The sequence below is a fragment of the Macaca nemestrina genome, chromosome 20 (genome assembly GCF_043159975.1).
Source record: "Macaca nemestrina isolate mMacNem1 chromosome 20, mMacNem.hap1, whole genome shotgun sequence".
Taxonomy (NCBI): domain Eukaryota; kingdom Metazoa; phylum Chordata; class Mammalia; order Primates; family Cercopithecidae; genus Macaca; species Macaca nemestrina.
In genome coordinates, this window is record NC_092144.1 from 60642225 (window position 1) to 60668067 (window position 25843).

Below are 25843 nucleotides of genomic sequence, written 5' to 3' on the forward strand. Positions count from 1 at the left end.
TGAGCTTAGGAGTTCGAGACCAGCCTGGCCAACACGGTGAAATCTCGTCTCTACTAAAACAACAACAACAACAACAACAATAACAACAACAAAACCCACCAAAATTTACCCTGGCGTGGTGGCACGCTCCTGTAGTCCCAGCTACTGGGGAGGTTGAGGCAGGAGAATCACTTGAACCCGGGAGGCGGAGGTTGCAGTGAGCTGAAATTGCACCACTGCACTCCACCCTGGGTGATAGAGTGAGACTCTGTCTCAAAAATTAAAAAAAAAAAAAAAAAAGAAAAAACACTGGTCCTGTCTCTGGGCTTCCGGTTTCTCCCTCAGCATCTTTCCTCTACACTGGCTGTCAGAATGACCGGAAATACAGTCCAGACCTTGCCACATCCCTGTTCCCAGCCCTCCCACGGCTATCACCCTCGGCAAAGTGTCAGAGGCCCTTCAGAACCTGCCCTGCTGCCCTCTCCTTGACTCTAGCCATAGTAGGGAGAAGAGAAATGAGAGAGATGCATGGGGTTCCCTCTGCTTGCCACACTCTGTCCAGCGTCTGCATTTGCACAGGCTCTGCCTCTTTTCTACACTGTCCTCCTCCTTGTTCTCTGGAAAATTCTAATTGCCTTCCTTGGAAAAGCCCTTTTTGACCCCTGGTCCCTCATCAGTCACACATACATACTCTTTTTTTTTTTTTTTTTTTTTTTTTTTTGAGACGGAGTCTCGCTGTGTCTCCCAGGCTGGAGTGCAGTGGCGCGATCTCGGCTCACTGCAAGCTCCGCCCCCTGGGTTCACGCCATTCTCCCCACTCAGCCTCCCAAGTAGCTGGGACTACAGGCGCCCGCTACCACGCCCGGCTAATTTTTTTGTATTTTTAGTAGAGACGGGGTTTCACCGTGTTAGCCAGGATAGTCTCGATCTCCTGACCTCATGATCCACCCGCCTCGGCCTCCCAAAGTGCTGGGATTACAGGCTTGAGCCACCGCGCCCGGCCCACACACACATACTCTTATTCGATCCCTATTGCAGTGACTATAGTTTGGTTTCGCACATCTGTCTCCTTGTCTAGGCTGTGAGTCGGTATGAGCAGAGACTGTGTTGGGACGATTTCTGCATTCCCAGCACGCTATGCAAGGCCACGTTCATGACAGACTTTGGCCAAGGTCTGCTGAGTAAACAGACTAGAGTGTCTAAGGCTTTTACTGGGGAACACCCTGGTTGTGCTGGTCCCTGTTTCCCTCATGCTTTTTGGCCTGGGTGATAATGCCGACATGTCAAAATCATGTTGACATCAATATGACAGAACTTGGGAACTGAAAAGCATTGGTGTTCTAGTTCCAACCTATTTCTGTTTTTTTGTTTTGTTTTTTTTTTGGTCCTTTTTTCTTTTCTTTTCTTTTCTTTTTTTTTTTTTTGAGATAGAGTCTCACTCTGTCGCCCAGGCTGGAGTGCGGTGGCGCAATCTCGGCTCACTGCAAGCTCCGCCTCCCGGGTTCCCGCCATTCTCCTGCCTCAGCCTCCCGAGTAGCTGGGACTACAGGGGCCCGCCACCACGCCTGGCTAATTTTTTGTATTTTTAGTAGAGACGGGGTTTCACTGCATTAGCCAGGATAGTCTCAATCTCCTGACCTTGTGGTCCGCCCGCCTCGGCCTCCCAAAGTGCTGGGATTACAGGCGTGAACCACCGCGCCCGGCCCCTATGCTGCTTTTTACCTTCCTGTGCACATGTCTGAGATCATTAAAGCTACATTACCTTTCTTGTGTTTGTCATCATTTTTACTTTCATGATTTCTGTCCTCATGTTTTAGGTGTGTCTTTCGATTTTAAGTCAATTTGAAATCTCTGTTTTTTAACTGGAAGTTTAGCTCATTTACATTTACTATAATTACTAATATATTTGGAATTCTTCCTATGACGTTATTTTGGGCTTTTTAATTGTCCTGAATTTTGTAGCCTATTCTTTCCCCTTTCCTGTCTTCTTTGTATTGATTGAACGTCTTCTGATTCCATTTCTTCTCTCTACTGTTTTAGAATTTATATATTTTCTCTTTATTTAGTGGTTACCCATAAAATTTAACATGCATACCTAAAGACCAAAGCCAGTTAATTCTTCTCTTCTCCTCCCAAGTAATACAAAGACCAAAGACTAGTTAATTCTTCTCTTCTCCTCCCAAATAATACAAAGACCAAAGACTAGTTAATTCTTCTCTTCTCCTCCCAAGTAATACAAAGACCAAAGACTAGTTAATTCTTCTCTTCTCCTCCCAAGTAATACAAAGCTGATCTCATCTCTGACTCTAAAACAAAGAGGTATCCTGGTCAGCTTCCCAGTAAGGTAAAAGCAGGGGGTGGGGGGGAATCATAATCTGTTAAGTGCCGATTGTTGCCAGAGCTGTGCTAAATGCCCTGAGGTATGATCTCATTCAATCTTTGTGGAAATTCTGTCACATGGGGGTTATCAAGCACATACTCCTGCTCCCTTCATATCTGATGGTTCATAGCTGAGAAAATGAAGGCTCAGAGAAGTGAAGTCACTTGTCCCCAGTCTCACAGGCTCCAGAGTTGCAGAACCAAGACTCAACGTCTCCTTAGTCTGCACCACACCTACCCACCCTAAACTGAAACAGCTGGGCTGTCTGTGGGCTTCACAATGCTGTTTGAGCTGTGGGGCCCGTTCATTCTTACATTACCATGTATTGTTTTGCTCATTGGACAGGTATTTTTTGAGAGCTGCTATGTGTCAAGTGTCATACTGGGCTCTGGGGGATCCGGCTGTGGACAAGACAGACAAAGCCCTGTCTTCCTAGATCCCGGCCTCAGAGAAGAAGAGAGACACTAAACGAAACAATTATGCAAACAATCATTTAACCAGCAAAGGTGTACACAGATAGCGGAGGCTGCCCTGGTTGCCGGGGAAGGCAGGCCTGGGGCCCCTCCAAGGCCTGATTTAAAACACCCTAGACCAGATCACCTCTGAAGCTGTGAGAGTCATCCCCCTCATGGCCCCTGACACAGAGCAGGATGGGCCAGGTGGGGATTGGTTCTTGAAGCAAGTAAATCCCCTTGCCCCTCACCCTAATATCTTTGGCCTGACAAAGAATGTTGACATTTTGTCATACAGTAGAGGACCCAGGCCTGGGGCCACCTCTGACAGCCACGTAGCTGCCCACACTTCCAAGTTCTCTGGCTCTTCAGCCTCCATCTGGTGAGCCCACCTCCACCTACGCTGGGCTCTGGGCCAGATCTCAATAACGCGGATGTGAATCCAGCAAAGGGACGTGGCCCCCGTCACTGACTGCGTCCTAACCCCGATGGAGACTTTCCTTTTATCCTGCAACTTGGCCTGCGTAGGGGACTTTCCACTTTGGTTGTGGTAGGTAAATATTACTACAGCTGACAAAAATCCCGCCGAGATCTGTTGGGGTTTTTAAGAAAATAAATTGTCAAGAAATTCCTTATTAAAAATGTAACTGTGGTAAGAAAACAATTAAGTGAACTGTTCATCTTAACATTATAAATTGTATGTATTTATATTTATTTATTTATTTATTTGAGATGGAGTCTTGCTGTGTCACCAGGCTGGAGTGCAGCGATCTCAGCTCACTGCGACCTCCGCCTCCCGGGTTCAAGTGATTCTCCTGCCTCAGCCTCCCGAGTAGCTGGGATTACAGGTGCCCGCCACCACGCCCGGCTGATTGTTTGTATTTTTAGTAGAGACGGGGTTTCACTGTGTTAGCCAGGATGGTCTCAATCTCCTGACCTCATGAACTGTCTGCCTCGGCCTCCCTAAGGGCTGGGATTACAGGTGTGACCCACCACGCCCGGCCTATTTATTTATTTATTTATTTATTTTTAAGACAGGATCTTGTTCTATTGCTCAGGCTAGAGTGCAGTGGCATGATCTCAGCTCACTGCAGCCTCTGCCTCCTGGGTTTGAGTGATTCTCCCACCTCAGCCCCCTGAGTAGCTGGGATTACAGGTACAAACCACCACACCAGGCTAATTTTTGTATTTTAGTAGAGACTAGGTTTCACCAAGTTGGCCAGGCTGGTCTCCAACTCCTGACCTCAGGTGATCTGCCTGCCTCTGCCTCCTAAAGTGCTGAGATTACAGATGTGAGCCACTGCACCTGGCCTGTTTTTATGTTTTGAATATAATGAGTCAATCACAAAAGTTTAGCAAGTTTACTGTTGTTTGTGTGTGTATGTGTGTTAATTTTTTTACATTCAGATTTTAAAAACTGTTATTTGTCACATCAACTGTCTTTATGATGACTTCTCATATTTCTTCCTTGTCCCTGAGACAAGGGACTTGTGCCTTCCTCTCCAACAGGGACTTCCCTGACTGCCATGACTGGCAGCACTGCAGGGGCCATTGTGGGCCCCTGATTCTCACACTGACCCAGCTCAGGCCTAGACGTCCCTGTCTCCCTCCTCCCATTCATCCTCCTGGGAGCGGCCTCCTGAGCCTTTCTGGGACCAGGCCCTGGCCTGGGTGGAAAGTCTGGCTGGATGGCTACCCCTCCACCACCCCTCCCCACCACCAGGAGCCCAGACAGGCATCTGAACCTGGGTGTAAACAACAAGGGGATGAGATCTGTATCAGAGGCATGTGCAAAGCCAAGCAAGGCAGCAGGACTTTGCCTAAGGCACCTGCGGGCGGGGTGGGAGAGTGGGGTTAAGCTGAGGCACAGGCCACGGTCCTACACCGCTTCCTGGGCAGCCTTCCCTGGCCTCCCCTCACTCCCGGCCTTTCCTGCCCTATGCTCAGCTCAGCAACCCCCCGCCAGCTCGTGCACACTGCTACTGGACTTGTTCACCTTCCTTTTTTTTTTTTGAGATGGAGTCTTGCTTTGTTGCCCAGGCTGGAGTGCAGTGGCACAATCTCAGCTCACTGCAACCTCCGCCTCCCGGGTTCAAGCGATTCTCCTGCCTCATCCTTCCAAGTATCTGGGATTACAGTAACACGCCACCACGCCTGGCTAATTTTTGTATTTTTAGTAGAGATGGGGTTTCACTACGTTGGTCAGGCTGGTCTCAATCTCCTGACCTGGTGATCTGCCAACCTCGGCCTCCCAAAGTGCTGGGATTACAGGCATGAGCCACGGTGCCCTCAGCCTCCCAAAGTGCTGGGATTACAGGCGTGAGCCACGGTGCCCTCGGCCTCCCAAAGTGTTGGGATTACAGGCGTGAGCCCCGGCACCCGGATGAGACTTGCTCACTTTCTGAACCACCTCTTTCTGCACGCGGTGTCGAGAGGGCAGGGGTCTCTGTATGTCCTGCTCTCTGGGCCTCGAGTGGTGTCTGGCACATACTAGGTGCTCAATAAATGAATCAGGGCTGCACTGAATACTGCAGATGGATTAGCCAGGGCTGTTCAGACACAGGAGGAACAGCCCAGCAGGGAGAAGGATGCATAGGTCTCAGCTCAGTTCCTGGGCTCACCTCAGGGTGGTGACGAGACCATGGTGTCCTTGTGAGGATTAAACTGTCTCGATATCTGTAAGCCATGGGGAAGAGCGCCTGGAACAAGGCAAGCACATCTGTGTCTGTGACTATTTAAAGGCAGGGTAAGTTTCTGGAAGAGTGGGAAGGAAGGGGCTGGGCTGGCTTTTGATGCCCAGTAGAGGGTGCCCCTGAGCTTGGTGTAGCTCCAGCAGCACCAGGCATACTCATCCTGATCTGAGAAGGGGACAGGGTGGCTCGCAGAAAAGTGTCCCCTAGGAGGAGATGGCGTGGCGACTCTGGCTGGGTGTGCTGGCGGAGGTATGCAGGTACAGGCTACGGCTGGGAGGCTAGGAAGAAGCTGGGGCTTCCGGATGAGCAAGGACAAGGCCAGAGCCGGGCTGGGCTGTGGGGATGCAGACTGGGACTCAGTGGCAGTTCTGAAACTGAGTCGCCAGGGCGCAATGCCAGGGATAGCTACGAATTAGGAAGCGTTAGGAATCGCATTGAAAAAACCAAGTTCTGCAGCCAGCCTGCCTGGGCTGAGTCCCAGCTCCGTTACTAATCATGAGACCAGGACCGTGTGCAAGTGTCTTACTCTCCTACACCTCAGTTTCCCCCTTTGTAACATGAGAAGAATAGGACCTACTCAGGGGGCTGTCATGAGGCTGAAATTCGCTGACCTTGTAAAGGGCTTGGAGCAGCGCTGGGGGCCCTGCTGACATTCTCCCGCCCACCCTTGCTGAGCTGTAGAAATAATTGGTCTATTTTCTAGACGAGAAGACAGGCTCAGAGAGGTAACTCAAGGCCTTAGCGTCATTCATGGAGGGGAGAACGTGAGTCTTGTGCCTCTCAGGGCCTCTCAGGCTGCTCGACAGAGATGTGGGACTGATACTCCCACCCAGCCCGTCTCTGGCCTGTCCCGAGGCTCGGGGCCATGTGGCTTTGCAGGACGCCAAGCAATTCTTTTTTTTTTTTTTTTTTTTGAGACGGAGTCTCGCTCTGTCGCCCGGGCTGGAGTGCAGTGGCTGGATCTCAGCTCACTGCAAGCTCCGCCTCCCGGGTTCACGCCATTCTCCTGCCTCAGCCTCCCGAGTAGCTGGGACTACAGGTGCCTGCCACCTCGCCCGGCTAGTTTTTTGTATTTTTTAGTTGAGACGGGGTTTCACCATGTTAGCCTGGATGGTCTCGATCTCCTGACCTCGTGATCCGCCCGTCTCGGCCTCCCAAAGTGCTGGGATTGCAGGCTTGAGCCACCGCGCCCGGCCGACGCCAAGCAATTCTATGCATTTGTCAATTTAACTTTAACAGTTGCATTGTGGGCACCTACAGTTTGTGGTATGCTGGGGCCAGCAAAAATGGAGATGGACAAACACAATGACATCAACAAATTGGGGGCTGGCACGGTGGCTCACACCTGTAATCCCAGCACTTTGGGAGGCTGTGGTGGGTGGATCACCTGAGGTCAGGAGTTCAAGACCAGCCTGGCCAACATGATGAAACTCTGTCTCTACTAAAAATACAAAAAATTAGCCAGGGGTGGTGGCGGGCACCTGTAATCCCAGCTACTCAGGAGGCCGCGGCAGGAGAATTGCTTGAACCCGGGAGGCGGAGGTTGCAGTGAGCCGAGATAGTGCCACTGCACTCCAGCCTAGGTGACAAGAGCGAAACTCTGTCTCAAAAAAACAAAAACAAAAAATTGGAGAGGCACCGGGGATCAGTGGGGTATGACCAGATTCGGGGCACACAGAAGGCACCTGAGGTTGAGATGTTTGTCTAGCTCATGAAGGACGACACAACCGTGATAATGGCCTCACTATGAAAGCTGCCAGCACTGCCCACAGTCGACCCCATCCCAGGCCCTCTGCTGAATCGTCCTGCACCTGCCGTCCCACCCGCCAGTGCCTGGAAGAGCCTGGCACATGTTAGCCCTCGGTATGTGCTTGTGCGAAGAATGAGACGCGTCCGATTTCTCAGCAACTCTATGACAGAGGGACTGTCACTATCCTCATTTCACTGACGACAAAACTGAGGCCCAGACAAGTTCAATAACGTACCTGAAGCCCCTTGGCTGGTAAGTGGCCGGGTTGCGATCAAACCTCAACTGCCTCCCACAGTCCCAGGCGCTGGCACTAACTAGGTGAACGGGACAGTGGAACGGCCTTCCAGGGAGCAGGAACAGCATGTGTGAGGGTGCTGAGCAGGGAGAGTACAGGAGATGCCAGTGTGTTGCAGGAAGTGGGAGGCACCCGGTGGGAGACGGGGGCAGACCACGTCTTGGAGGATCTCGGCTCAGTTGCAGCAACAAGGACAAGATACCCAGGAGAATGAAGTGGAAAGAGGAGGACGAGGCTGGGTGCAGAGGCTCGCGCTTGTAATCCCAGCCCTTTGGGAGGCTGAGGTGGGAGAACTGCTTGAGCTTAGTTCAAGACCAGCCTGAGTAACATAGCAAGACCCTGTTTCTACCAAAAATGTAGAGATTAGCCGGGTATGGTGGCACATGCCTGCAGTCCCAGCTACTCGGGAGGCTGAGGGAGGAAGAACTGCTTGAGCCCGGAAGGTTGTAGTTGCAGTGAGCCAAGATTGCACCACTGCATCCCTGCCTGGACAACATAGCAAGACCCCTTTTTTTTTTTTTTTTTTTTTGAGACAGAGTCTTGCACTGTCACCCAGGTTGGAGCGCAATGGCGCAATCGCAGCTCACTGCAACCTCTGCCTCCCGGGTTCACACAATTCTCCTGCCTCAGCCTTCTGAGTAGCTGGGATTATAGGTGCACACCACCACACCTGGCTAATTTTTTGTATTTTTAGTAGAGACAGGGTTTCACTATGTTGGCCAGACTGGCCTCGAACTCCTGCCCTCACGATCCATCCGCCCTGGGCAAGGCCCCACTTCTAAAAAATTAAAAATAAAAAAAAAGAAGAGGATGAGCTCCAGGCATTGATACATGGTGTGTGAGGTTCTGTTCCTTCTTGAGCCAAATCAAAAAAAAAAAAAAAAAAAAAAAAGGAGCAGCAGGTGTGTAGGTGTGTGGTCAGACCCGAGTCTGAGGCCAACACCAGGCACTAACTCCAGCTTCAGACCACAGGCAGCTCAGAGCCACTCCGCCTCTCCCACCTCGGGGCTTTCATCCACTGAGTAAGTGGAGACATTCAGCCTATCTCCTTCCGCACGAAAATATTTGAAATCTAAAATCAAGCAGGGTAAGGGCCCCAAATTGCAAAGAATCCAAATGCCCATCGGTAGGAAAAGGGTAAAGAAACTGCTATCTTCATCCCACAGAATATTATGCAATGACAGAAAAGGAGAGGAGGAGCCAAGGCTACTAGGAGCACGGATGTGACTCTCATCAACAGTGCAGAGTGAAAGAAGCCACACAAGAGCCGGCGTCTGCACCAGCGCGAAACTGCCCCTTGCAGTCAGAAGTCAGAGAGAGTGCCTTCGGGAGAAGGGGGAAGCAATGGTGGTGGGAAGCGCGTGGGGGACTGAGGTGGCGGGGGCTCCCTCGCTCCCATCTCCTGACCCGGGTGGTATTTACACAGCTCTTCTCTCTGTGACGATCTTTTTCCCTGGACTCTTAAAGATTGTGTTCTTTTCTTTTCTTTTTCTTTTCTTTTCTTTTTTTTTTTTTGAGATGGAGTCTCGCTCTGTCACCCAGGCTGCAGTGCAGTGGCGCGATCTCGGCTCAGTGCAACCTCTGCCTCCTGGGTTCAAGCGATTCTCCTGCCTCAGCCTCCCAAGTAGCTAGGATTACGGGTGCACGCCACCGTGCCCGGCTAATTTTTTTTTGTATTTTTAGTAGAGATGGGGTTTCACCAGGTTGCCCAGGCTAGTCTCGAACCCCTGACCTCCAGTGATCCGCCTGCCCTGGCCTCCCAAAGTGCTGGGAGTACAGGTGTGAGCCACCGCGCCTGACCGACTGTTCTTTTCTGTGAGAGTGCTGTGCGTCATCATGAGAAAAAGTTAGGAAGAAACTGGCAAAGTATGGGAAGTCCTATTTGAAAAGGGTAGAAACTGAGGCTCCGAGAGGTGACAAGGATTATCTGGGCCTCGAGATGGCGCTGCTGAGGGAATGAAGAGGACAACACAGCTGGAATGAGAGCCAGAGAGGCCGCAGTTAGACACGAAGTCTCAGCAGCCTGGGAACGGACGGCAGAGGGCGCACTGCTCCCTCCTACCCAGAGGACCTCGAGGCTGCTGGTCCCAGGCCCGCGGCGGGGGAATGTCCCACTTGACCTCAAGAGAGGTCAGCTCCTAGATTCCCCCACATAGATCCTTCCTTCCGCCATTTTCTTTCTTTCTTTCTTTCCTTCCTTCCTTCCTTCCTTCCTTCCTTCCTTCCTTCCTTCCTTCCTTCCTTCCTTCCCTCCCTCCCTCCCTCCCTCCCTCCCTCCTTCCTTCCTTCCTTCCTTCCTTCCATTTTTGTTTTTTTTTTTTCAGACGGACTCTCTGTCTGTTGCCCAGGCTGGAGTGCAGTGGCACAATCTCAGCTCACTGCAGCCTCTGCCTCCCAGGTTCAAGTGATTCTCCTGCCTCAGCCTCCTGAGTAGCTGGTACTACAGGCATGCACTACCACTCTCAGCTAACTTTGGTATTTTTGGTTGAGGTGGGGGTTTCGCCATGTTGGCCAGCCTGGTCTTGAACTCCTGACTTCAGGTGATCCAACTGCCTCGGCCTCCCAAAGTGGTGGGATTACAGGCCTGAGCCACCGCGCCCGGCTCTCCCACCATTTTCTTCCTTAGAGGGCTCTAACTGGGAAAAGTCTGTCCAATCAAAAGCTGTATGTTTCATGCCCCCGGAGGGATCAGCCACCTGGAAAATGCAAACTAGTGGGTAATTTAAAAGCCATTCTTGGTATTTGCCTTGGTAATGCACTATGGCCAGGGTTTTGTTTGGTTGGTTAGGGTTTTTTTTTTTTTTTTGAGACAGAGTCTTGCTCTGTAGCCCGGGCTGGAGTGCAGTGGCCGGATCTCAGCTCACTGCAAGCTCCGCCTCCCGGGTTTAGGCCATTCTCCTGCCTCAGCCTCCCGAGTAGCTGGGACTACAGGCGCCCGCCACCTCGCCCGGCTAGTTTTTTGTATTTTTAGTAGAGACGGGGTTTCACGGTGTTAGCCAGGATGGTCTCGATCTCCTGACCTCGTGATCCGCCTGCCTCGGCCTCCCAAAGTGCTGGGATTACAGACTTGAGCCACCGCGCCCGGCCAGGGTTTTTTTTAGATAGTGTCTTGCTGTGCCACCTAGGCTGGAGTGCAGTGGCACAATCACGGCTCACTGCAGCCTCTGCCTCCCAGGTTCAAGCTATTCTCCTGCCTCAGCCTCCCAAGTAGCTGGAATTACAGGTGCCCACCACCATGCCCAGCTAATTTTTGTATTTTTAGTAGAGACGGGGTTTCACCATGTTGGCCAGGCTGGTCTCAAACTCCTGACCTTGTGATCCACCTGCCTTGGCCTCCCAAAGTGCTGGGATTACAGGCGTGAGCCACCGCGCCCAGCCGGGTTTTGTTTTTTGCTTTTGCAACGGAATTACCATCCTGTAGCTGCCCCACTTTGGCTGTCTGGACCTAGCTTCTCCACGATGACTCTCAGGGTGGGACAGACATATATACCTTCTGAGGCACAGGGCGAGCCCATGGGGGCTACAGCTTGCTGGGCGACCTTGGATACATCACTCAGAGCCTGTGCCTCCATTTTCCAATCCATAAGACAGGAGCAGTCATCCTGCCCTCACAGGAATAAATGGGGTTGGATGAGCACTCCCTGCCCCCCTGCTCCAGGTAAATGCTTTGAAATTTCTTTTTCCTCAGGAAAAGGTGAGCAAATTCCAGTATAGATTTTTTTCTTTCCAGCTTGCATAGGATTTTTTTTTTTTTTTTTTTTTTTTTTTTTTTTGAGACGGAGTCTCGCTCTGTTGCCCGGGCTGGAGTGCAGTGGCCGGACCTCAGCTCACTGCAAGCTCCGCCTCCCGGGTTTACGCCATTCTCCTGCCTCAGCCTCCCGAGTAGCTGGGACCACAGGCGCCCGCTGCCTCGCCCGGCTAGTTTTTTGTATTTTTAGTAGAGACAGGGTTTCACCGTATTAGCCAGGATGGTCTCGATCTCCTGACCTCGTGATCCGCCCGTCTCGGCCTCCCAAAGTGCTGGGATTACAGGCTTGAGCCACCGCGCCCAGCCTATACTTAGTATTTTAAAAGTTTAATTTGTTCTGATTATAAAAGTTATTGGCTGGGTACAGTGGCTCACGCCTGTAATCCCAGCACTTTGGGAGGCCAAGGTGGGCGGATCAAAAGGTCAGGAGTTCGAGACCAGACTGGCCAACACGGTGAAACCCCATCCCTACTAAAAATACAAAAATTAGCCAGGCGTGGTGGCGGGTGCCTGTAGTCCCAGCTACTCGGGAGGCTGAGGCAGGAGAATCATTTGAACCAGAGAGGTGGAGGTTGCAGTGAACCGAGATCGTGCCACTGCACTCCAGCCTGGGTGACAGTGTGAGACTCCATCTCAAAAAAAAAAAAAAAAAAAAAGTCGGCCGGGCGCGGTGGCTCAAGCCTGTAATCCCAGCACTTTGGGAGGCCGAGACGGGCGGATCACGAGGTCAGGAGATCGAGACCATCCTGGCTAACACGGTGAAACCCCGTCTCTACTAAAAAATACAAAAAACTAGCCGGGCGAGGTGGCGGGCGCCTGTAGTCCCAGCTACTCGGGAGGCTGAGGCAGGAGAATGGCGTAAACCCGGGAGGCGGAGCTTGCAGTGAGCCGAGATCGCGCCACTGCACTCCAGCCTGGGTGACAAGAGCCAGACTCCGTCTCAAAAAAAAAAAAAAAAAAAAAAAGTTATTAAATGCTCTCACTGAAGAAAATCTAGAGAATAAAGAAAACATGAAGGAGAAATTAAATATCCCCGTAATACTAATGCAAAGAGAAAAGACCCTGTTGACCTTCCTGGGTGTTTCTCAGTCTTTTAAAATATACTACTTAAGGCCGGGCGCGGTGGCTCACGTCTGTAATCCCAGCACTTTGGGAGGCCGAGACGGGCGGATCACGAGGTCAGGAGATCGAGACCATCCTGGCTAACACGGTGAAACCCCATCTCTACTAAAAAGTACAAAAAACTAGCCGGGCGCGGTGGCGGGCGCCTGTAGTCCCAGCTACTCGGGAGGCTGAGGCAGGAGAATGGGGTGAACCCGAGAGGCGGAGCTTGCAGTGAGCTGAGATCCGGCCACTGCACTCCAGCCTGGGCGACAGAGCGAGACTCCGTCTCAAAAAAAAAAAAAAAAAAAACTACTTAAGTTTTAAAAGTGAATTGGAGATCCTATTCACATTCTTTGAAAGCCCAGTATTACGTTTTGAGCATTTCCCCATGTTGTCCACTATTATTTGAAACTCTGTTTTAGATAGCTGCATAATATTCCATTGTAAGCGGCACAGTGATTGATTGAACCCAGGGGTCCCCAACCCCTAGGCCACAGACCGGTACTGGTGGGTGGCCTGCTAGGAAACAGGCTGCACAGAAGGAGGCGAGCAGCAGGCAAGCGAGCATTACAGTCTGAGCTCTGCCTCCTATCAGATCACTGGCGGCATCAGATTCTCTTTTCTTTAAATTACAAAAAAAATTTATTTTTGAGAGTCTTGTTCTGTTGCCTAGGCTGGAGTGCAGTGGCATGATCTCAGCACACTGCAGCCTCTGCCTCCCAGGTTCAACTGATTCTCCTGCCTCAGCCTCCCGAGTATCTGGAATTACAGACACCTGCCACGACGCCAGGCTAATTTTTGTATTTTTAGTAGACACGGGTTTTGCCATGTTGGCCAGGCTGGTCTCAAACTCCTGACCTCAGGTGATCCACCCACCTCAGCCTCCCAAAGTGCTGGGATTACAGGCGTGAGGCACCACACTCGGCCAGCATTAGATTCTCATAGGAGCGGCCGGGCGCGGTGGCTCAAGCCTGTAATCCCAGCACTTTGGGAGGCCGAGACGGGCGGATCATGAGGTCAGGAGATCGAGACCATCCTGGCTAACACGGTGAAACCCCGTCTCTACTAAAAAATACAAAAAACTAGCCGGGCGAAGTGGCGGGTGCCTATAGTCCCAGCTACTCGGGAGGCTGAGGCAGGAGAATGGCGTGAACCCGAGAGAAGGAGCTTGCAGTGAGCTGAGATCCGGCCACTGCACTCCAGCCTGGGGGACAGAGCAAGACTCCGTCTCAAAAAAAAAAAAAAAAAAAAAAAAAGATTCTCATAGGAGCGTGAACCCTATTGTGAACTGTGCAGGTGAGGGATTTAGGTTGCTTGTTCCTTATGAGAATCTAATGCCTGATGATCCATCACTGTCTCCCATCACCCCCAGATGGGACCATCTAGCTGCAGGAAAACAAGCTCAGGGTCCCACTGATTCTAAGTTATAGTGAGTAGTATAATTATTTTATTATATATTATGATGTAATAATAATAATAGAAATAAAGTGCACCGGCCAGGCACGGTGGCTCATGCCTGTAATCCCAGCACGTTGGGAGGCTGAGGTGGGCAGATCATGAGGTCAGGAGATCGAGACCATCCTGGCCAACATGGTGAAACCCCGTCTCTACTAAAAATACAAAAATTAGCTGGGCATAGGCCGGGCACGGTGGCTGATGCCTGTAATCCCAGCACTTTGGGAGGCCGAGGTAGGCGGATCATGAAGTCAGGAGATCAAGACCATCCTGGCTAACACGGTGAAACCTCGTTTCTACTAAAAATACAAAACAATTAGCCGGGCATGCTGGTGGGCGCCTGTAGTCCCAGCTACTTGGGTGGCTGCGGCAGGAGAATGGCGTGAACCTGAGAGGCAGAGCTTGCAGTGAGCCGAGATCGCGCCACTGCACTCCAGCCTGGGTGAAAATGCGAGGCTCCATCTCAAAAAATAAAACTAAAAAAAAAATTAGCTAGGCATGGTGGTGTGTGCCTGTAATCCCAGCTACTCGGGAGGCTGAGGCAGGAGAATCGCTCGAACCTGGGAGGCGGAGGTTGCAGTGAGCCAAGATTGTACCACTGCACTCCAGCCTGGTGACAGAGCGAAGCAAGACTCTGTCTCAAAAAAAAAAAAAAAGAAAGAAAAAGAAAAAGAAATCCACCATAAATGTAATGCCAAAACCATCTCCTCGGCACCCCAGTCCATGGAAAAATTATCTTCCATGAAACCAGTCCCTGGTGCCAAAAAAGCTGGGGAGCACTGATGTAACCAGTCCCTTGTCAGCACGAGTTGAGGCTACTTCTAAATGTTGGAGTCGGGCCATCCTTAAACACAACTCTTTGAAGCCCCTCTAATAATTTCCATAGGATGGATTGGTTTGCTCCTTAAGCTGGAACCACACTTACTTGCCATACAACCTCCTAGTGGGCCCCAGGAGGGCCCCAGGGCCGCCCGCTAAAAGCCCTGGGTGGATTCAGCGGTACTTTGTTAAATTAAGTACATGAATATCCTATGGCCCGGCAATTCCCTCTGGGTATATATTCCACAGAAATGATCACGCGGCTCCCAGAGGGGTCCTGAGGGAGGATTTGCGGTGGGGTAGCTAGAAGCCTCCGGGACGTCCAGTCTCATCAGGAAGCAGTGGGGGACTTGGCAGGTGGACGGGGGTGGGTGCCCATCAATTCTGCAGCAGCGACAGCAGCAGAGTGGACACACGCAGCAACGTGAACCACTCTCAGAAACACAGGCCGAGTGAACACAGTGAGACAAAGACAGCGATCTTAACGCAGCTTCCTCTGCATAAATTAAGAATACATGCACACGAAACAACAATATCCATTTTGCAAGAACACACGCAAGCAAAAAATCCACAGTAAACACATGAGGAGGACTTTCTGTGAGGAGAGGGGAAGGCGGGGATACGAGGATAAAAGGGAGGGAAGGAGGAAGGAGCCGGTCCGGTGAGGACCACGTGCCTGACTGAGGAGCAAGGAGTGGACAGGCTGGGCCCAGCCGAGGTGGCGCAGCCGCTCCCCAGGCCCCGAGGAGATGGAGGAGCACATCTGCACCCGGTCTTCTCCCAGGGGTCCAGGGCATGTGAGCTGGGGGAAGGCAGTCTCCAGGCCTCTGCCTTAAAAGGCATTTCTGGAGACTCCAGGCTTGCAGGCCCTACCAATCTCAAAAAACAGTGATGGGGTCGGGGGAGGGCCTCAGAAGATTGCTGATTTTTTTTTTTTTTTTTTTTTTTTTTTGAGACGGAGTCTTGCTCTGTCACTCAGGCTGGAGTGCATTGGCACGATCTCGGCTCACTGCAGACTCCACCTCCCGGGTTCAAGCCATTCTCCTTCCTCAGCCTCCCAAGTATCTGGGACTACAGGCACGCACCACTATGCCTGGCTAATTTTGGTATTTTTAGTAGAGATGGGGTTTCACCATGTTGGCCAGGCTGGTCTCGAACTCCTAACCTCAGGTGATCTGCCTGCCTCAGCCTCCCAAAGTACTGGGATTACAGGCATAGCCGCCACCCTTCCTGGCCATGATCTTTTAAAAAACACATCCTCTGTCTTACTATGGGGACTACCTACTGTCCCTGTCATGTGGCAGAAGAACATTTTAACCCTCTCACCAAAGATGAACGGCAATGTTCTAGCCTCCCAGAGACAGGCCAGCACCGTCACCCTGAGGACTTAAGAGTCCCTCAAAGTCCCCACGAGGTTCTTGCTGCCCGCACTGCGCCCAGGCCAGGGCCAGGCGAGAACAGGTGACAGGAGTCTCCTAGCCAAGCTCACGGGAAGGCGTTGCAGGGATTCGCGTTGGCTCCCACCGACAGATGGCTGCAGGGCCGCTGCCAAGGATCTGGGCAGGAGCTTGGGAGCTGGCCTCCCATTTACAGGCAAACAGCTGCTGGGCACCTACTGCATGCTAGGCTCAGCCCTAGGTGCTGGGGATCCGGCAGGGAACAGTGCAAAGTCCCTGCCTTCATGCAGGTGGCGGCACAGCAGGGGACAGATGACAACCAAGGCGGCAGGCCACACGGGAGGCTCTCGAATCCCCAGAATTCAGCCTGTCGCTACCAATGCTTCAGTGTCAGGCCCTAGGGTGTGTGTGTGTGTGTGCGTGTGCGTGTGCGTGTGTGTGTGTGTGTAAGGGAGGAGTACACTCAAATGAGGAAGCCACATAGAACTCACAGGGTGGTGCTTCTGTCATCATCCCTCAGACCCAGAAACTTCGCTTCTAGGAATTTATCCCAAGGGCAGAGTCCAGAACGCTAGGAAGAATGAGCCAATGGATGTCCCCCGGTGTTGTTCATATCAACCCAGAAACTGTAAATAAGGAGGCCGGGCAGGGTGGCTCATGGCTGTAATCTCAGCACTTTGGGAGGGTGAAGTGGGTGGATCCCTTGAGGCCAGGAGTTCGAGACCAGCTGGGTCAATATGGTGAAACCCCGTCTCTACTAGAAAGTATAAAAATTAGCCGGGCATCGTGGTGGGCACCTGTAGTCTCAGCTACTTGGGAGGTTAAGGCAGGAGAATCACTTGAACCCAGGAGGTGGAGGTTGCAGTGAGCCAAGATCGTACCACTGCACTCCAGCCTGGGCAACAGACTCCATCTCAAAAAAAAGAAGGGCCTGGTTAATAACGGGATGCTGGCTGGGTTGCGGTGGCTCACGCCTGTAATCCCAGAACTTTGGGAGGCCAAGGCGGGCAGATCACCTGAGGTCAGGAGTTCGAGACCAGCCTGCCCAACATGGTGAAACCCCGTTTCTACTAAAAATACAAAAAATTAGCCAGGCGTGGTGGTGTGCGCCTGTAATCCCAGCTACTCGGAAGGCGGAGGTGGTAGAATTGCTTGAACCTGGGAGGCGGAGGTTGCAGTGAGCTGAGATCGTGCCATTGCACTCCAGCTTGGGCAATAGAGACTCCATCTCAAAAAAAAGAAAAAAGCAAAAACTCCATTTACAAATCAGCAGCAATTGTGCAACGCACTGCGCATGGGTTGGGAGGGTGTCCGAATCCAAAGGCACCAAAGCGAAGGAGAGCTACCCGTGGCTGTGGATTTGTGGTTGGCTTCTGTCCTCCTGTTTTTACTTAGGTATATTTTCTAGTTTTCCTCAATTAATTTGTATTTATTCTGTAATAAGTAATTAAAAATATACTTCTGGCTGGGTTAGGTGGTTTATACCTGTAATCCCAGCACTTTGGAAGGCCAAGGTGGGGGAATTGCTTGGGCCCAGGACTTCAAGACCAGCCTGGGAAACATAGAGAGACCCTGTCTTCATAAAAAAGGGAGGGGGGGGGAAGGTCAGGCGCAGTGGCAGCACGTTGGGGGTCTGAGGCAGGTGGATCATCTGAGGTCGGGAGTTCAAGACCAGCCTGACCAACATGGAGAAACCCTGTCTCTACTAAAAATACAAAATTAGCCGGGCGTGGTGGCGCATGCCTGTAATCCCAGCTACTCAAGAAGGCTGAGGCAGAAAAATCGCTTGAACCCCGGAGGCGGAGGTTGCAGTGAGCCAAGATGGCGCCATTGCACTCCAGCCTGGGTAACAAGAGTGAAACTCCGTCTCAAAAAAAAAAAAAAAAGGTAGTCCCAGCTACTCTGGAGGCTGAGGCAGGAGGATCACTTGAGCTAGGGAAGTTGAGGCTGCAGGGAGCCGTGATAGCCCCACTGCCCTCCAGGCTGAGTGACAGAGTGAGACCCTGTCTCTAAAAATGAAACCATTTACATAGACACAAGAAAGAGCCAGGAAGGTATTAAAATAAAATATAAACAGTAGTTATTTATATCTGGTGATGGAACTAGGGTGATTTTTTCACTTTTTTATTTGGATAACTAAAAAGTTATTACTTTTTTTTTTGAGACAGGGTCTCTGTTGCCCGGGATGGAGTGCAGTGGTGAAATCTCAGCTCGCTGCAACCTCTGCCTCCTAGGCTCAAGCAATCCTCCCACCTCAGCCTCCTGAGTAGCTGGGACCACAGGCGCGTGCCACCATACCTGACTAATTTTTGGTTTTTTAGTGAAGATGGGGATTCGCCGTGTGGCTCAGGCTAGTCTCAAATTCCTGGGCTCAAGCAATCCACCTGCCTCAGTCTCCCAAAGTGCTGGGATTACAGGCATGAGTCACCGCGCCAGGCTAAAAATTATTAAGTTTTAAGAAGCCTCTGGGCCGGGCGCGGTGGCTCACGCCTATAATCCCAGCACTTTGGGAGGCCGAGGCGGGTGGATCACCTAAGGTCAAGAGTTCGAGACCAGCCTGGCCAACGTGGTGAAATCCCGTCTCTACTAAAAATATAGAAATTAGCTGAGCGTGGCAGCAGGTGCCTGTAATCCCAGCTACTCAAGAGACTGAGGCGGGAGAATCGCTTGAACTCAGGAGGTGGAGGTTGCAATGGGTCAACATTCCGCCACTGCACTCCAGCCTGGGAGACTGAGTGAGACTCTGTCTCAAAAAAAGTAAATAAATAAATAAATAAATAAAGAGCCTCTGATTACCCTCGACGTGGTCCATGCCTCTTGCTGTCTGGGATGTGTCCACTGAGGGAGGTCAAGCCCACTGACAAACACTCACAAGCATCCACTCTCATGAATTAGATGAACACACCCTCCATCCCCGTCTCTAGAGGTGGTGCAAGAACCCCTGGTGGTGGAGGGGGAAATGAGAAATGGAGGTGTCTGGACTCCTACCGATGCTTTTCACTCTCTGACAACGTCCACCTCGGTGTGTGCTTTACCAGGTGTGTGATATATGGAGGGAGCGGGCCTGTGCGTCACTTATCATAAATCATAAACGCACATACGTCTGCTGGTGGCGCTCAGCACATGTTTGTGGGACTGAATTGTTCACTGAGCTCCCCCCACAAAAGAGATACGGGTCCAGGTTTTACGACGGGGCTGTTGCCACGGCCTGGGGCTGCTGGTGAGTGGTGTGGGTGCCTCCCCGTCCCACGCTTTCCCTGGCGTGCCGTTCCATCCATTGGCTCCTTTTCCTCCTCGTTTCTTCCCCACTAGAAGGTGAGCTGCCGGGGCTAGGGCTGGGCTTTGCCTTGCTCGGTCACCACCCAGGACGGGGCTTGGCGCAGAGCCGGTGCTGCTGGTGTCTGTTGAATGTCACGTGTATAAGTAGGGGAAGGATAGAGTGCAGGGAAGCCGGCGGCAGGTGCATGGGGACCGCACTGTGCGGAATGTCACCTGCTCAAGGGAGACATGGACGGATTGGTGGAGACTGCAGCTAGGGAGATGCAGGGCAGACTCAAAGCAAACTGGCAGACATGGGAGCCTGTGGGGGGTGGGTGTGGACAGAGGGACAAGGCCTTGCAAGAGCAGGGGGTGGTGACGAGGCCCCTGATGTTTCTGGACCCCTTCGCTGGCCCTTGCCCCACAGCCACCAGGAAGAGACTGCTCCCCGAGAGGTCCCCTTTTTTCCCTGAATCTGGCTCTCAGGATAGTCAGATGGGAGCGGCCAAGTCCTCCCCCCCTTCCCAGGGACCAGTCAGAAGAGCAGCTGCACTTCTATTTGGAAGGTTAGATCTGGGGGAGCTGGGACCTCTGGCACGGGCGCCCTCTTCTCTCCCAGCTTTACGGGCTTGCTTGGAGGCAGGAGTTGGACCAAATCAACCTGGGGTAATGATCCCCCGGGAATCACTAGCAATGCCTGGAGACATTTTTGGAACTGGGGGTGGGGTGCTACTGGCATCTAGTGGCCGGAAATGCTGCTAAACATCCTACAGCACACAGGACAGAGCCCCCCACCCTGCCCGCCAAAGGATGATCTGGCCCCAAATGTCAATAGGGCAGAGGCTGAGAAGCCCTGCTTTCTAATAGCACAGCTCTGTCCCCCCAAGCCCTCGCTTACGGCCTATCCTAATCACAGTCATCATTAATCGAGTGGCAGCTGCTCCATCCTGAGCAGCAGCCACAGGCCACCACGGCGCCAGGCACCAGAGCGATCTCAGCCTCTCTGCTCTCCAATTCTCACACCAGCTCCAGGAAATGGGGACACAAACCCTGCACTGCCCGGCAAATGACCATGGCAACGCCTCCCATCCTCTGACCACTCGCCAGGTGCCAGCACACAGGCTAAAGCCCCAAGTACGAGACCCACAGCCCTCAGCCCTCACAGCAACGCCTCAACACAGGGGCTCGCATCGTCCCCGTTTTTCAGATGAAGAAACTGAGGCTCAGAATCATGCCGCCACCTTCCCAAGGCCACGAGGGAGTGTGGTGGTGCAGATGCCACAGAGGTCCCCACGGAAGGGTTGCTCTCCACACCCCAGTGACTCCAGGGCTCGGCCTAGGTCGACCCGCCTGTCCCGTGCTGGGGGCCGGGCAGGCGGCCTGCACTTGGACCCCAACACAGTGGCTCAGAGACAGGGAGCACTGTGGTCCCAAAGCCCAGAGAGCCCCCACTCCACCTCGGGAGCCCAGCTCCAGGCGATCAGATGCAGACCCGCAAGTCCACGGGTGCTGGAGACAGGGAAGAGCCGGTGTGGGGAGGCCCAGAAGGGATGGACTACATCTACACGTCTCCCCAGTACCCCCCTCCCTGGTCCCCCTCCACCTGTTGGCCCCGCATACCTGGATGCCGTTCTCCTGCAGGTTCAGGTACCGTGTGTTGACCGGGATGCTGGCTGGGACCTCGGCCAGGTCTCTCCGTGTGCAGATCACCCGGCTGGCCTGGTTGCTGCAGGAGCAGGCCGCAGGGCAGGAGGTGGCCGGTGGGGAGCCCCCTCCGGCGGCAGACGTCACGGCCACTCCACCTCCACCGGCCCCCAGGGGTGGGGAGAAGAGCCAGAGGAACAGCAATGCCCCGTGGGGCCAGGACATCCTACCAGGCGGCAGCGGGGGGCACGGGGAGCCGCGGGCACGCGCCATCCTCAATGTTCATGCTCCGCGTGGACGCTGGGGGGCTGTGGGTGGGGGAAGAGAGAGGGGAGAGGCTCAGTGAGGGACAGGAGCCCACGTGGCCCGGGTACTTGCCAACACCCAGGCAGCCCCATCATTGCCTCCCTGCCCCATGCCCAGAACCAAAGGGGCAGGGAGGGCGACAGCCGCCGATGGACCCACCCAGCAGGCTGGGGCAGACAGAGGGAAGCGTGGCCCGCCCGGCGCAGCACTAGCTCATCCTCTCCATGCTGGCAAGACTCTACGCCCATTCTGCAGTGGGGAAAACTGAGGCTAGGGGAAAGGAAACGCCCATCCAAGGTCACTCAGCCAGTAAGTGCGGAAGTCGTCCAGATTCAAAACCCAGCTCTTTGCATGATTTCAAAAAGGTAGATCCATCAGAGGAGTGAGAGAGAGACAGACAGACAGACAAGGCGAGGGGGCAGAAAGGGGGAAGAGCAAGCCAGGCGGCGAGGACCTCGCTCCCATCCCAACACCCACCCGGTCCCCTCGCCACCTGCGTGATCCCCTGTGGGGTGGGTCCCAGCCTCCTCTCCCCTCCACTCCCGCTCCCTCTCCCCCTCCCAGGGATGTTAGCGAAGAGATGCATTTCCCCCACCCCCTGCACCCTCAGCTAAACCGAAAGCCCCTCTGCTGCACACCCTCCTGTCACTGCCCACCCTGTCCAGGCCCTGTGGGGTCCTCGCGGCGGCTTCAGAGATTTAAGTCAGACTCATGGGAGGACCTGAGGGAGAGAGGGGTAAGGTGGCAGACAAGGCAACCGTGGAGGTGACAGGTGTGGGCAGGTGAAGGGAGGGCTGGGAGGCAGCAGGGTGAGGAGGGAGGAGACTGGAGTTTGTGTGTAAGGGGGGCTGGGGACCTGGCAGGGGGCAGCACAGGCTCAGAGGCCACCAGCTGCACCCCCTCCTTCGCCCAGAGACTGTGGGTGCTCCAGGCAGAGACAGCCCCGCTGGGACTCATGCCAGCTGCTGCCGCAGGACCGAGCTTGGTTCTCGGGGAGGGGATGGGGAAGGGAAGGGGGTCCAGGGACTCTGCCTGGGTTCTGGGAGGAAAGCAGACAGTGGGGATTCGGGTCCTCTGAGAAGTCAGGCTGTACCTCCCCAATCTGTCCTGCCCCGCCATTCCCATAGAACCAGAGAGGGAAAGGGGATGGGCGAGTCACAGCAACAGCAACGATACTGGTAACAATAGTCTCTCCGGAACACTGGGTAAGCCCTTGCAATGCAGCAAACTGTATCCCGGTCGGCTCATGTAAGCCTCGTAATGACCACAGGAGAAAGCTGTTAGGATGCCCAATTTACAGATGGGGACACTGAGGCACTACGAGGGAAAACGGCCTATCCAAGGGCACAGAGCAGGCTGGGATGGCGCAGTGGGGGTACTTCGGCCCTAGGTCTACCCTCTGGCTCCCAGCCCTCCTTTGCATGCAGCATCTCTGAGTACACACAAATACACCCACACCAGCAGGCTCTGCCCCAACACAGGCCAACCCCAAACCGTTCTCAAGAGACCGGGAGGAGAGCAGGTCACACAAACACGCACACCAACCCACTCACACACTAAGCAGTGATGGGCACGCCCTCTCACGGTGGACTCTCAGGCCCCCCGACACAGGCTCATCCCCAGGCACACGGCCGTGCGCACACACAGTCACTCCCTCCTCCTGCAGTTTCCAAGACCATTTTAACCCAGATAAAAATGTGTGTGCATACATCTGTGTATCTGAGTGCGTGTGTGAGAGCGAGGGCTAGACAGAGACACAGAGAGACAGCGAGAGACAGAGACAGAAGCAGAGGCAGAGAGACAGAGGGGGAAGAGGGGGCTGGGGAGAGAAAGAGAGAGAGGGAGAGGAGAGGTTGGTTGGTTCTGTGTCTGCACCCGGGCTCATTTTTCTCCTGGAGGGCTGGGGCGGTGCGTCCGTGTCTGACTGTGTGAGTGCCGTGAGGGCCTTCATCTTCCTGAATGTGAACAGGGAGGTCGGTGCCCACTCCTTATCCTGGGTCTGGGGCTCCCACCTCTTAAGACCCTGGCGATGATCCAGCCCACACCCTCTTAGCCAAGGGGCTGGCACAAAGCGCAGGGCCTGGATTTGGGGGGGTGGCATGCCCGCAGGGCCTGTGGGAGCCCACGGCACCCACCCGGGGCCTCCAGGCCTGCCGCTGCTGTGTCTACCTCCGCATCTGTCCCCAGCTCTCCCGCTGCCAGCCCGCATCCCCCCACCCCCATCACGGCTTCTGCAGTGACTCGGCCTCCCTCCCCTTCCCCCTCTCGCCCTCCGCCATCTCCCGTCCTTTTCTCCCCCCAACCCCACGGTGGGGGACACTCACCCTGGTGGTTTGGCTTCCGCTGGGCCTCTCCCTGCGCCCAGGCCCCCCCCTCCACATGCCTCCAGCCAGCCGGGGTCTCTGAGTCCCCAGTTCTCCAGGGCTTCCCGTCGAGATCGTGCTGGGGGGGGCGCAGGGGTTTCTTGGGTCTCCCCGCGCCCCCCCCACTGGTCTGTCGCCCTTCCCACCCCTGGGGGGAGGCTGTCCTTTGGCCACTGCAGCAGTTCTCTCCTCCCCTCCCCGCTCGCCTCCTCCGGTCTCCTTCCACCCCCTCTCCCACCTCTACCTCGACTCTCCCTCCACCGCAGCCTCCTTTCTCTCCACCCACTGACCCCAGCCCCCTTCTCCTCTCTCTCTGCCCCTCTCAGTTCTCCCCTTCCGCCCCTGGTACCCGTCCACCTCCTCTGGCCTCAACCCCCTCCTGAGTCTCCCCCTCACAATCTTGCCTCCCTCGGGACCCCCAGGCCCCTTCTCTCCTTCTCCTCCATCTATTCCTCCCTCTTGCTCTATCCTTGTCACCCTCTCATCGGCCCCAAGCCCGTCTCAGTCAGGTTGTCTGTCTGTCCATCTGTCTTGGTCCCTTTCTCCCCGGCTCTGTCTCTCTCTTTCTCCGCGATTACAATTTCTAGTCACACGGCAGTGCAGAGCCAAGCTGTGCCTCAGCTCCCTCCCTCCCCACCCCTCCCTGCTTCTTTCTCTCCTTCTGAACGGGGAGGGCGCCTCTCCTCCCTCCTCCTCAGCCTCCCTTCCCTGTGCCACCGGAGGGGAGGCCTCCCCCTCCCCCGCTAATCAAAGGCTCCGTTATCTAATTAACCCATTGGTTCTGGGCAGCCGAGGAGGCAGCCGAGGAAGGTCGGGGGAAGCGGGGGAGGAAGGTTGCCGGCTGGGCTGCCCAAGAAGGGGGGTGGTTGGGCCGTGCCAAGCCGGAGCCTCATGGCACACAGACAGCCTCGTCGGCTGCCTGACCGGGCTGGGCCACCGCTGACCCCCCACCCCCACCGCCGGCCAAAACCACCCCTCCAGCATCACACCCCCACTGGGTCTAGGCCCAGGGTTTTCCTGCAGATGCCCCTGTACCCCAGGAACTCCCTCGAACCCCCACCATGCCACACAGCCTTTACTCCAACCCCCACACCTTATATACCAGCACTGGAACCTGCGACCTGCGCCATCACCCCTGTCCCGCGAGTGAGGACCAGCCCCTCTTCATGCCACAAAGACCCCCACCACCAGAGGCACCACTCTCCCTTGGACCTTAGCCAGATCCTGACATCCGCCTCCTGACACACTTCTGCAAAATCGTCAGGGCAGCCACACTCATTCATTCAACTTATCCGCCCATCCATCCGTCCATCTATCCGTCCATCCATCCATCCACCCATCCATCCATCCATCCACCCACCCATCCGTCCATCCATCCGTCTATCCATCCATCCGCCGATCCATCCATCCATCCATCCATCCATCCTTCCATCCGTCCATCCAACAAATGTCTACCCAGTCCCTGCTATGTGCCAGACACTGGCCCAGGACACCCATGGGCCACAAAAGGCACATCTTGAGGGTGGGGCACATTGGTAAGCGCCGAGAGGCCTGGGTTTGAGTCCTGACTCTGCCGCCACTTCCCCTGTAACCTCAGGCCGGTGGCTTCATTCTCCCAAGTGCAGTTCCCTCCACTGTGAAACAGGGATAAGGAGAGTATCTGCCTCCTAGGGCCGCTGGGGGGATTAAATCAGTAAATCCGGCCGGGCGCGGTGGCTCAAGCCTGTAATTCCAGCACTTTGGGAGGCCGAGACGGGCGGATCACGAGGCCAGGAGATCGAGACCATCCTGGCTAACACAGTGAAACCCCGTCTCTACTAAAAAAATACAAAAAACTAGCCGGGCGAGGTGGCGGGCGCCTATAGTCCCAGCTACTCGGGAGGCTGAGGCAGGAGAATGACGTAAACCCGGGAGGCGGAGCTTGCAGTGAGCTGAGATCCGGCCACTGTACTCCAGCCCGGGCGACAGAGTGAGACTCCGTCTCAAAAAAAAAAAAAAAAAAAAAAAAATCAGTAAATCCTCAGTAAAGGGTTCTGTCTTCACAACATATGCGGAATCAGACCCTGGAATCAGAGGATCTTTCTCCCCAGCCCCAGGCTACTTCCCTGGCCTGGTTCCCATCTCCCTCTTGGACGATTCCAGTGTCCTCCCCTCCAGCCTCCCCATTTCTACCTTCACCCCCACCCCCTGTGCGTTCCCC

The 25843-nt window shown here is 54.1% G+C and overlaps 1 protein-coding gene across 3 annotated transcripts in view; it reads right to left on the minus strand.

The window, feature by feature from the left end:
- The window catches only part of LOC105497152 (leucine rich repeat containing 4B), a 55362-nt gene that overhangs the window by 14120 nt on the left and 15399 nt on the right, over window positions 1–25843 (minus strand). Inside the window, exons 2-3 of one of the 3 annotated variants that reach the window (XM_011767966.3) lie at window positions 23605–23722; window positions 20951–21282 (exon numbers count right to left, since the gene is read on the minus strand). In XM_011767966.3, coding sequence (XP_011766268.1) covers window positions 20951–21247 — 297 coding nt within the window. In that variant the 5' untranslated portion in view covers window positions 21248–21282; window positions 23605–23722. Of the gene's footprint in view, window positions 1–20950; window positions 21283–21439; window positions 21697–23604; window positions 23723–25843 lie in introns of those variants that run through there. The other 2 variants (XM_011767970.3, XM_011767967.3) reach the window with 2 other exon arrangements.